This window comes from Paramisgurnus dabryanus, chromosome 14, assembly GCF_030506205.2.
Source record: "Paramisgurnus dabryanus chromosome 14, PD_genome_1.1, whole genome shotgun sequence".
Lineage (NCBI taxonomy): Eukaryota > Metazoa > Chordata > Actinopteri > Cypriniformes > Cobitidae > Paramisgurnus > Paramisgurnus dabryanus.
Genome location: NC_133350.1, coordinates 9,821,938 through 9,835,174, shown reverse-complemented (window position 1 = coordinate 9,835,174; position 13,237 = coordinate 9,821,938). Strand labels below are relative to the sequence as shown.

Below are 13,237 nucleotides of genomic sequence, written 5' to 3'. Positions count from 1 at the left end.
GACTAGTCTAATTTATTAATATTAATTATTAAACTGTGTGTGTACTAGAGATGTATATAGTTTGGTTTGTTTATTGATTCTTAATGTAAAAAAAAATACAAATAGACTTTAATTCTGAAAGATCTTAAAAAATGCCTTTCTTCTGTGAAAAAAAAACCCTTAAACATTTAATCAATAAGCATAGTATATCATTTGTTTCCTAATTTATAATAGCGCCTTGGTGACTTTTATTTTGAATGATGAACGCGCAGTAATTTGAGCGGCGCTGTTTTTATGCGTCACTAGCGCTGATCACATGACGTCTGTCGCTTCCCGTTTTCTTGCAGCAGGTTCAGGTTGGGTGAGATTGAGTTGTGATCATCTGGGAGATTTTCATCCATACACGCAGCGGATTGAGAAATGTTGGCCCTCTTTAACCGGCTGCTCGACTGGATCCGCTCGCTCTTCTGGAAGGAAGAGATGGAGCTCACTCTGGTAGGACTGCAGTACTCTGGTAAAACAACTTTTGTCAACGTAATTGCTGTAAGTATGATTTATTTCCCTGCATTCTGAACCACGAAGCTTTATTGAGATATAGATATTTCACAGTCCGTCACTTTCACTTTTTAATGTGTTTGTTTTCATTCTGTGTCCGGCAATAAACAGCATGACTCATATCTGTACTGTCATACACACGAGTTAAGGCGTGCCAGGGGTGGTGATATGATTTTATTTGAGTCATGTGCTGTTTGGGTTATGATGGTATAGTTTTTATATAAGATTTCCAAAATCTGCTGTACCTGTACACTATGCAATGACTTTAGAGTGGACAATGACTTTTAAGGTGATATGTTTTAGTACAGGTCATATATTGCAGTATATATAGTATCAAATACTTTCATTATAGTTACAGTTTTATAATAAAATGCAGTATTTATAATATTAACCTCAATATTTGGCCTATTAATTTATTCTTTCACATTTAGGTCCGTGCCCAATGCTTTTTTTGGATTTCTTATAGAATTTTTTTATTTAAGTCTCTTCAAATAACGTAAACATTAAGTAATTTAAATAGATACTTCAGAGAATAATTTTTTTGATCTCATTAATGTTTGATATTATGAATCTGGTCTTTGTGGTTATGCATGTGTTTAGCCATCAAAATGTCTATCATCCATCCGTGCACGCATGTACACACGGATGCACACCTTTTATTTATCGCTTTATATATCACAGTAATGAGATGATGATATTTGCATATCCTTGTACAGTATTGGCTAATGTTTGTAGATATTCTCCAAAACAGCACAGTTGCATGACAGTTCAAAAATACAGTTTTTAACCCCTTCAGACCCTCCGTCCACTGAAAAGGACATCACATGTTTTAAAATATCAGGTCCAAAATAAGGACTTGTTGATCTGTTTGATTTATTTTTTAAAGATATTTGTAGCTTTATTATTTGCCAGCTTGCCTAAGAGCAAGAAGGGAGATTGCCGACCTTACTTCCCCCACTGGGGTTTCTTTTCCGCTTGGGTCAGGTGTTGCTGGAAAGTTGCCCCAAACCTAGGAGGAGCTTTTAAAGTGCAGTAAAAAAACAAAAAGGGTTTTAAAACGGTTTGCATAAGTGCACCTGCTTAAAATCAAATGTTGTTCCTGGAAATAGAAATATCTCTTGTACTTTCGACATGTCACAGTCTAAGGTCAAAGAATAATGTAGGTCTCCCATAAAATCCATAGATGGCTCTGTTTTTATGTGTGTGCAGCCAGTTCAAGCACATGCAGTGTTGAAACCCGATAAGTGTTTTGTAATGTTGTCATAACTTTGGCGTTTTGGGCTTTTTATCCTCTTAATAATGTTTTGCAATAAAGGATGTTTTGTTAAATGAATTGCACAAGACACAGACAGTGTGCCAGTACCCCATTGTTTACTGTATCATTAATTTTAAAAGTCCAAATATTAATGTTAAGAAATAAGTGTTGCTTAATTTTAGTGTTTGTTTTCTTGTGTTTCTCTAGTCTGGCCAGTTTAATGAAGATATGATCCCTACAGTCGGCTTCAACATGAGGAAAGTGAGCAAAGGCAATGTAACAATTAAAGTAAGTCCGTAACAACACTAATATCATAAACTTTTCATGCTCCCTGCTTTATAAAGTGAGCAATGAGGTTTTAAGTCAATTATGACATCAGCATTATGTGACATTTACCTTGACATTTGTGCATTTGCATGATGCTTTTATCCAAAGTGATTTACGGTGCATTCAAGCTATACATTTTTCATTATTATGTGTGTTATGTGGGATCGAATCTATGACCATTGCTACCCTGCTAACATAGTGCTTTACTAACTGAGCTACAGGAACACCTGGGGCCTCATGTATAAAACTATTCGTAGGATTCTTACTAAAAGCCTACTTACGCACAAAAGCCAAAAATGGCATACATCAAAAATTATGAAGACTTATAAAACAAAGCAATGTTCCCTTTATAAATCACAGATCACCTGCAAGTGTGCGTACATGAATCATGCTAATATCCCACCCTGCAAGTCCATTCTCCCATCAAGTTTGTTTTTTTATAAATCACAACCTTTGCGTGGGAACTGGCGTACGCACGTTTCCAGCCTTGTTTTGTGCGTACGCATGCTTTATACATGAGGCCCCTGATGTTGCAATAAATAACTTTCTTACTTAGTATTTTTGTCTTGTATTTAGTAGAAATATCAAACAATATCAAAGGGAAAAAAAAGTTTTTTGACAAAAATATACAATTTAAGTCAATTTGTGCTTAATACAAGCAGATGTGGTAAGAAAAAAATCTTAAAATAGGTTAAATTCAAGAAAAAAAATTTCACCTCATAAATTGTATATTTTTGGGCTAAAAACTTTTTTTTGATAATAATACAAAGTCATTTATTTTGCAGTGTAGAGAGTTTTTATTTATATATGTTGGACTATCCATTAGTCAATAATTGTTCCTTATTTTAACAAATCAGTTAAAACCAGTTTTTTCTGGTCAGTGGTGCAATTGTTTTTTGAAACTGCAAAATAGCATCAGGGATGGTTTGCGCCGGAACACGCCTCTTTTTTGCGCTGAACCGCCCAGGGAGCGCAAGTTCATTCCCTAGTTTGCCGACGTGCTGCTGTGGAGGGAAAAACCCGCTGTGCGCCGGTGCAAAATACGAATGATACATGCGTCACTGACAAAGTCAATTGTCTGGGTGCAAGATAGGGCCCATAATATACAAAAAAATGTTGCGGCCTGAGTCGCGGGCAGGTTAGTTGTACAGAGCACATTTTGTTCCTTACCTTGTCTCAGACAATCACATGTTTGTCCTGTGGCAGCTACCGTAGCTTCTCATTGCGTTTTGAAATTGAGGTTGGTTGCAATTTGCAACCTCACTGCTAGATGCCGCTAAAACCTCACATTACACCTTTATGATTGACAGATACTGTAGGTAGGTGGTGTTGTGATGTTTGTTATATCTGTGGTAAATGAGTGTTGTCTTTGCATAGATTTGGGATATAGGTGGGCAGCCGCGCTTCAGGAGCATGTGGGAGAGATATTGTCGTGGAGTCAATGCAATAGTGTGAGTATAATGTGTGCTTTAAGTTGGGGTGCACCGATAAATGCCGATATACACTAATAATAGATGGCCGATAACTATTCTGAATTGCACAGCCGATATATATTCACAGCTATTTCATGTACTACGTCTTTTGATCGGTAGGTCCTTATTGATCTGAAATCACTGTTAGTTTGAGTTGTTTATAACATGCATTTGAAAAAGCAACACATAATCATTATACATAATCTTTATTATCATGAAAATACCTGAAAAGGTTTGAAGAACAGCAATATAAATATATCCTTAACCCATTTCCTGGTGTTGCTTGTCACAGCTGCATGTGTATGGTTCTTCGTCTGCAGCACATATAGAGTTTCTGCACGAGAGCGCCCTCTGGCTTTTGGATGTAGCGCATTTCAACGTAATTTAATGAGAAGCATAGCAAGCATCATTGGCCGATATATCGGTGCACCCCTAGGTTAAAGGGCTGGTGTTTACATTACTGTATTTCTGTAATAGGAACTCATGTGTACTGATGTTTTTAGGTATATGGTGGATGCTGCAGACCGCGAAAAGGTCGAAGCCTCAAGAAATGAACTACACAACCTGCTAGATAAACCACAGCTGCAAGGCATTCCTGTACGGGGAGAACAACAACAACATTTTGTGTCAATGCATTTTAACATAATTAAAGTGTTAAAACCTAAAATGATCTACATTAATTAAAAGTAATAGTCCTATAGTTTTAGAATGAGATGACGGTAAGATGAAGTGTTAATTGAAAGTAAACTGTTCCTATTTTATATATCAAATGAATCCATACTATTGCAGCAGACCTCTGCTTTTCTAGATCCGCTGTGAATTTTTTTAAGGAGCATGACTAAGCGTCTGGACTGATGCCCGTGCTGGTGACATTATGTGTGTTATCTTCAGTGGAGGAAACAGATCGCTCATAGATTATCTGTCTATAGGGAGTGATGGGGATTTGTGTCGTACCGCCCACTGTTTGCTGAAGCCAACATCTTAAGAGACGACTTTAACACAAACTGACAGCAGAAACTGCCCCTGAAGACATAAATTCTCAAACATATTAAATAAAATAGCAGGTTTCAGATCGGTATGAGAAATGTTTAGGCCTAATGACGTGTAGATTTAAAGGGGACATATAATAAAAATCTGACTTTTTACATGTTTAAGTGCTATAATTGAGTCCCCAATGCTTGTATCAACCTAGAAAATGTGAAAAAGATCAACCCAGTAACTTAGTTTTGGTAAACCAATCTCTGCAAGCATGTGAAAAAATAGTTAATTGAAATTTGGCTCCCCTTGTGATGTCAGAAGGGGATAATACCGCCCCTTAATCTGCACTATCAAACCACAGCACTGTCATTTAATGCAGAGAGAGAGAGAGAAAATAATTGACAGCACAATTAAGTTTTAATTTCGACATTTACAAAGGGACACATCAAAAAACGGCACATTTTTGCGCGCACCTACAAAGTGGCAATTTTAACATGCCATAATAAAACTTCACATATTTACTCTGAGGACACCAAAGATTTATTTTACATTTTGAAAAAGTCTCGTGAAAGAGGTGCATTGTGGGTAATTTATATTATGGTTATTTTGCCCTTCACAGGTACTCGTCCTTGGCAACAAAAGAGACCTTCCCAATGCACTCGATGAGAAGCAACTCATTGAAAAGATGTAAGACTTGAAATGCTATAATATGATTGGGTGTGATCTCTGGACACTTGTGTGTGTGTGTGTGTGTTATGAAATTACAGTGGTTTGTCAAACACATTAACCACACTTCCTCTTTCTAGACTCTCAGAAGTCGTTTCTGCTTTTGTGAATCAAAATTTACGCCTTTTCACAACCTTAACACTTCTCTTTACTTGATAACACACCGGCTGTACCTGCTGGAGGATCTGTTTTTATGTTGAGATTCAAGTATATGTTTACTTTTGGCAGGGTAACTATACACAAACAAAAAGAGTTCATAAGAACGAAACTATTTGAAGCAGGTAATCGTGTTCATTTATTTCCATAGGAACCTGGCAGCCATTCAAGACCGAGAAATCTGCTGTTACTCGATTTCATGCAAAGAGAAAGACAATATTGGTGAGAGTTGATATCTCCTTTTCTTCATCACAATCTTTATCTTGTTTTCCAGTATAAAAGTTACAAGTTTTACTCTGAATTTAGTTGAAAACAGATATTGCAATTAACTCATTCCCTCCAGCCTTTGAAAAAAAGTTGCACGCCAGCATTTTTTCTCAAAATGCCTTCCAGGAAAATGTTTTTCTATGAATATATAAACATACAAATATATCAAATGAATGAACAGACCTTCTGCTTTCAAACAAACAAACAAACAAACAAAACCATTTCATCCTATCTTCATTTGTTCTCTTTTTATATCCTCTTAACTATTTCCCCGCCATTGACGAGTTATCTCGTCAATTAAGAGAAAACATTTCCCTGCCAATGACACTTTCTTGACAAGTTTTTACAGTAATCTATAATTCCGCTACTATCCACTAAATGGCACTCTTACCCAACTAATAAAAAACTAAAGCAGAAATGAATTTAATTAATTTTAAACTCTGTCTATGTTTTGATAATTGCTCTGAATCTATATATTAATTTCTCCCAAGGGTTTTTGTCCTTCTAGGAGTTTTTCCCACCGGGTTTTCTCCTAGGGGGTTTTATCACTTTACTGTATACGTTACATTATTAATACGCTCGCTTGTACGGTTTATTCTTAGCCGCTATATTCTACTTCTTAAGGGGGATTTATAGTCGTGCGTAGGTCCTACGGCGTAGCAGCTACGGCGTAGGTTCCGCGTCGGTTTTCATTTATACTTGTGCGTCGCCGTCCGCGTCGACGTGCAAACACACGCGAAACCGCGGGTTGGCAGTAATCACGCGTGTGTTACCACAGTAGCAGCAGAAGTCGTCAGAGAAGAAGAAGCTAAGCAAGTTAACCCACAAACGAAGAAGAAATAGCAACTTGTTGTGTATAATTTGAGAAGACCAGCAATGATGGAAGTAAATAAACAGCGACTTATGTTGCAGTTTGAGTTAAATCACTCCTCAACTTGGCTCATCTTTGTTTTCACCGTCTCAACCGGAAATACCTATGACGCAGTTTTTTTACCTGACGGGAGGGGTTCTGGTGGACCAATCACAGAGCTTGCGGTCCGCGTAGAGCCGACGCGCTGTTAGGAATTTTGTGAGGTGCGCGTCAGGCTACGCAGAGCTACGCACAGGCTACGGATAGCCTACGCCGTAGCTACGGCGTAGCACCTACGCACGACTATAAATCGCCCTTTATACTATCTATTGATTTTCTGTGTTCTCCTCTACATCTACTCATGTAAAGCTGCTTTGCAACAATTAACAATTGTGAAAAGTGCTATATAAATAAAATTGAATTGAATTGAATTGAATCTGATCTCTGAACAAATCCCTTCATAAAAATTCACAAATTTTTCAAAAATTATACCATTTAAGAAAAGTGGTTATAAAAAGTGGACAAATGAAGATAGGATGATAGGATGAAGCCTACCAAGGATTTTTCCTGTTTTGTTTGTTTGTTTGAAAGCAGAGGGTCTGTTCTTTCATTTGATATATTTGTATGTTTATATATTTATAGAAGAACGTTTTCTTGGAAGGCATTTTGTGAAACTTTTGTTAAAATCACAAAAAATGCTGGCAGGCAAATGTAAAAAAAAGGCTGGCGGGGAATGAGTTAAATATGGGTAAGTTTCTTCAAAAATACAACAAATAATTGAATTTTTGTGAAGGAAATTTGTTAGAGATCAGATTCAGAACGATGATCAAAACATACATCGAGTTAAAAATCTTGTTAAATTACTTTTTGCTTCAGTTTATATAAATTGGGTAAGCCATCTAGTGGATAATAGCAGAATTACAGATTACTGTAAAAACTTGTCAGGAAAGCGTCATTGGCAGATAAATGTTTTCTCATTATAACTCTTCAATGGTGGGGAAAGAGTTAAAGGACAAGTTCGGTATTTTACACTTAAAGCCCTGTTTTCAGATTGTTTATGGTGAAATAGAATGGTTTTGACTGAAATTTCGACATATGCAGCTGCCTCGAGAATTTTCGGGTGTTTGTGTTTCACCTCCCACCTGTACAATGGGTTTATAGGTGCACTGGAACAATCCTTCCTAAAATGCATTAAACTTTCGTTTACAAAGACGTGAAACTCACCGAGTGGTCAGGGGTGTTCACTGGTATGCTCACACAAAAATCGCTGCAAAAGATGCATTGAAACAGCTGTTTTAGCATTCGTTGTTAACTTGTGGACCTATTTTTCCAAACGCCTCACACCCGTACATTCTTCCGCTGAGAGCTTGAATAATAAACACTCCAGCCCAGGTGGTGGCGCTAATCCACCTTTGCCAATTGCAAGAATAGAAACAAAGTTCCCGGCGTGGAGTAATATCGTACCTCACAGCACATCTAATACAAGTCAATGGAGTTGGTAAAAACTACGATAAAACCTGTTGGAATGCGTCTTTTGGAGCGATTTTTGTGTGAGCATACCAGTGAACACCCCTGACCACTCGGTGAGTTTCACGTCTTTGTAAACGAAAGTTTAATGCATTTTAGGAAGGATTGTTCCAGTGCACCATTAAACCCATTGTAGAGGTGGGAGGTGAAACACAAACCGCATATGTCGAAATTTCAGTCAAAACCGTTCTATTTCATCATAAACAATCTGAAAACAGGGCTTTAAGTGTAAAATACCGAACTTGTCCTTTAAAGATAAATAATAATTGTTGTTATAAATGGTAACAAACATTTGAGTTTTTGAGTCTGTGAGCTGAAAGGTCTTGGTGAAGTTCAGATATGTGAGTCAGGATTCTGTTAATACTGTATATGATTCACCATAGCACCTCACTGTGACTCATTCAGTCAGCGGCGATGAACTGTGTCTTGAATCTTTAGGGATTTTGCGTAAAGGTGTAGTTGTGGTTGCAGTGAATTTAAATAAATTTCCGCTAACACGAGAAGCCATCTGTTCTGTGTTTTACAGTGGTTTTCTGGAAAGCAGAAGTGTGCCATCTATTTATAAATATCTATATTGGCATACATTATATCTAATAACAGTTGACTAAGACTGTCTAAAATATTTTAAATAACAAGGTTGAGCACTGCTATTACTCAGTATGAATAGGGGACAATGCGATGCTCAAAATGGCCATTATGCCAACAAATGTCCCGCCTTCAAGTAACCAACCAACCAATCATCTGTCGATCAAGACTGACGATTCTCAGGGGGAGGTGCATGTATGTATTATTTTTTTCAACCCGTGCACATGCGCAGTATTATACACATACTTGCATTGTTTAAAAAGCCATTCTGCCTCCTGCTTTAGTGATATTAATTGAGATAGGCTGATGGGTGCTTGACATTTGGCAAATATGATGGTCTATAAAGCCTGGGAACCTCCATTGTTGACAATAAAAATACAGTAACGACTTAATGATTTAATGTTATTATCAAAGACGTTTCATTTACCACCTGTCATACTTTGGTTTGGAGAAAAATGTAAAGTGATCTAGTGAGATCATGTTTGTTAATTTCTCTCTCTCTCTTTCTCTTGCTGTATTTCTCTCCCCATCTCTCTTTTTACTTGACTGCAGATATTACATTACAATGGCTCATCCAACATTCCAAATCCCGGAGGAGTTGAGAAAAGTCCTCACCAAATCAGTCCAGCTTTGCCTCTGTTTTTCGCTCAGCCCTGTGGTTCGGTCTCTGTCTCGCTTTTTCTCACTGTTACACAAAGACTCAGTAAAGCATCATTGTCACACCAGTGTGCTTCAGGCATCCCCTCACGAATGCTACAGATTTTTGTTTTTTGCTAGATGGACTTTTATTTACCCTCACATGTCCAAGTGGAGGTACATCTTTCAGCTAAACTAGCAACAGATCAGATCTACTATCAGATCTACATTTTATCCTCTTTGATCATTAACATGCTTTTTTGGGTGGCGTTCACTTTGGAATGAGCTGTTCCAGTCACCAAATGGGCGGTCTCACCAAAAATGAAATTCTGTCTTCATTTATTCATCCCCTAATTGTTCCAATCAAGCAGGAAGCACGAGCACCAAATGCAAACATTTTTCTAAATATTTTACTTTGTGTTCAGCAAAACAAAGGCATGCATGGTTTGGAAGTTCAGGGTAAATAAATTATAAAATTTAAATTTTTGGGTGATCTGTCCCTTCAAAGGTGGGGTGCATGATTTAAAAAAAATAACACTTTGGAAAAGGGAGTCGGGCCGAGTACCAAAACACACTTGTAGCCAATCAGCCGTAAGGGGCGTGTCTACCGACCGACATCATTGCCTGGGTTGCGGGTGTGTGGGGCGGGTCTATCAAAAGAAGGTCCAGATTCTATTGGGGTAGGGGCGTGTTTGTTTAGGTGATTTCAGATTTCAACATTGGCTTTCAGAGATCATGCACCCCGCCTTTAAGGAGCCCTTAGTATATTGTTCTGTTTAACTCAGTTTTAATAGTTCAATTGTTTTAGGCTAATTTATGGTTTGGAAGAATTAACTATTTAATACTAATGAGACATCTAAAGCTTTTAAATGCACCCCATCAACCATCCTGATATTTCAGAGAGGGTTGTAAACTGGTGAAGAAATTCAGCATTTGGTATTTGAAAGTGAAGTGCCTTCTGGAAATACATGAATTAATAATTAAATCCCAATTTCCTCCAATTACATGGATGGTTATTATCCAACCACACACAATTGTCCATAGATGCCGTTATTACAGCAACAGTAAACACTGCTAATGCAATATGTGTGATTGATGACAGCGTGCATAAGAATAGATTTGCACGTAATCGCTTCTTGGCAAACTGTACAGAGATGAATCTGCGCTCTTCAGTGGTTATGTACTGTATATACAGTAGACATCTGTTAGCACTGCGTGGTGTTTAACATAATTCACCTCAGTAGAAGCAGATTGATGTGTTGGTCTCATGATACAGCATCAGTACTGTACATCATTTTTTATTTATGGCTTTAATGTCGGCCATGGTCATGAATTAAGGCCACGCTCTGAAAGAGAAGTTTAGATCGAATGCACAAATGTAAATATGCTTTGGTTATCAAAATGTTTGATTAAATGAGTATTAAACTGCTTACAGGAGAAGTGATATTAATATTTTATTTTAAAAACGGGTGGAGAATTTTTCTGATGCTGAGATCAAAATGGCTTGATTTGTTTCTGCGTGCTGATCAGCATTTGTGGTACTGAAATAAGATGTCGGGTTTTTTTTAATGGCCGATGCCATTATTAAGAAAGCAATGTGATATTAGATCGATACAACATGAAAATTAGTGAAACTAAATAAATATTTATTCGGCAGAATATTATATTATTATGATAATATTATTAAGTTGAAAAATATTTTTAAAGGCATTTGTTCTGTGGATCTGACACCTCATCTAATTTTTGAATTAGATTTGGCTCCACACCGAAGTGTTTTTGTGTGTAAAACAACGTAACGTCACATTAAAAAGTGATTGGTCTGTCAGACATTGACTTTACAAAGGGGACATATCGTGAAAATATGACTTTTTTTCATGTTTAAGTGCTATAATTGGGTCCCCAGTACTTCTATCAACCCAGTGACTTAGCATGTGAAAAAATAGCTAATTGAAATTTGGCTCCCCTTGTGATGTCAGAAGGGGATAATACCGCCCCTTAATCTGCACTATCCAACCACGGCACAGCCATTTAGTGCAGAGATCAGCTCATTTGCATTTAAATGGACACACCCAAAACGGCACATTTTTGCTCACACCTACCAAGTGTCAATTTTAAAATTTTAAAATAAATTTTCTATATGGTATTTTGAGCTAGAACTTCACATATGTACTCTGAGGACACCAAAGATAAAAAAATATTTTAAAAAGTCTTGTGAAATATCCCCTTTAAGGAGCAGGAAAGATTTATTGACCAGTTTAAAAGATCTATCTGCCAATGCCGATTATTAATAAAAATTCCAAATATCGGCCTATATATCAGCCACTATATATCATATATCCGATATATATCAGATATGATTTTATCATCTTTAAAACTCTGCACTGATGCTTCTTTCAGACTTCATAACCATTGCCTTATTATAGCATTGAAAATGTACTACAAAGATGATTTGTACAATCTGTCCAGGATAAAGTTACAGACAGGTATATTATATTACATTATACATCAATGGTCTGTGAGTTATTAATAGCCTCAATTTGTATATTTATTTACTACATTTTTTTTATATTAGCTTGGCTTCTTTTAACAGTTTAAACAATGGTTAAACATATCAACAAGTAAAATAAAATAAAATCAACAAGTAAAACAAAAACGTTTTAAGTAAACTATATCGAAAAAGCCCTCCAGATTGTTTTATTTATTGTGGTAGCCCTTGCTTACAAAAAGGTTGGAGACCCCTGCTACACATCATTCATTATATGTATCAGCGATTTCTTTTTAATGATCAAAGTTTTACATGAAAACTATGATAATTGATTGATTAATACAAACCATTTTATTTTGACCAAAATAACTGTATTAATCATCTGCCATAGTGTTGGAGTGAAGCTTTTAACTTTTTTTTTTTAAATGCTGTTTGTGTTTCACAAAATGTGTGCTAATGCTGGCAATTATTTTTCGTTATTACAACATATTTTTTAATAAAAGTTCATAATGGTTGCCAAGTTTTTTATATAATATAATGATTGCGTATTGTTTATTTTGTTTATTAAGGGCTCTCCCTAAAATGTGATTGTAGATTTTTTTCCTTTATATTTCTTCTGAGAGGTCAAATAATATGCAGCATACAAGAGTTACCAAATTATTAACAAACACAGATGGTGTAATGTGATTTGTCTTTGCTTTGATTGTACCATCACATCACATCCCATAATTCTCTGTGTTTCTTCATTGAGAGCTGATGTGTGTTGTCTATGGGGGAAAGCTTTTCCATGTTTATCTTTGTGCAGTCTTAAAACACCATACATGACACTGTTCATGACTTTTGACACATGAAAAATCTATTTATCGGTTTGCTGACTTTGTAAATATGAAAAAGGACAAAAACATTACTTGTTTTGCTGAGTGCTCTCATGTGTTTATTGCATTTGGTTTATTGTGATTGCTCAATAAATTGTTTTTAGAGAGATTTGTATGGCTTTTTATATTCTTAAATAATACAAGTGCCCATTTAATTTGCAGGTAAGCCACGAACACACATTAAAACATTTTTGATTCAATGTCCCCAAAAGGTATAGACAGTTTATTACATTAGCAACGAACAGAGTCCAGTGCTGTTTGCTTGACAGAATTTTTCCAAAATGTTACGTTCTTAAAATCATAATAAAAAAATACATGTTAAACAAATGTCACTTGATATTTTGACAACTTTTATTATTTGATGATAATTTTTCTGCACTCGCACAAAATGCAGTCAGTAATATTTCCTGAAACTATAAAGCCAATGTCCTTTTTTTTTATTAATTAAAAATACAAACAAATAATGACCAAAACATTTAATTATCAGGGATAAAACTGTTGCTCTTTTATTGATCTTGCAATACATCAGAAGGCCACATGGTGGCAGCACCGTGCTGTAGAATA

The 13,237-nt window shown here is 36.2% G+C and overlaps 1 protein-coding gene across 1 annotated transcript; it reads left to right on the top strand.

Annotated features, from left to right (window-relative positions):
• Positions 1-296: 296 nt before the first annotated feature.
• On the top strand, positions 297-12,780 carry arl8bb (ADP-ribosylation factor-like 8Bb). The gene is made up of 7 exons (XM_065240973.1): positions 297-522; positions 1,997-2,077; positions 3,494-3,567; positions 4,092-4,185; positions 5,186-5,253; positions 5,600-5,670; positions 9,230-12,780. The coding sequence occupies exons 1-7, from the start codon at positions 400-402 to the stop codon at positions 9,277-9,279; spliced, it is 561 nt and encodes a 186-aa protein (XP_065097045.1). The 5' UTR covers positions 297-399; the 3' UTR covers positions 9,280-12,780.
• Positions 12,781-13,237: the final 457 nt, after the last annotated feature.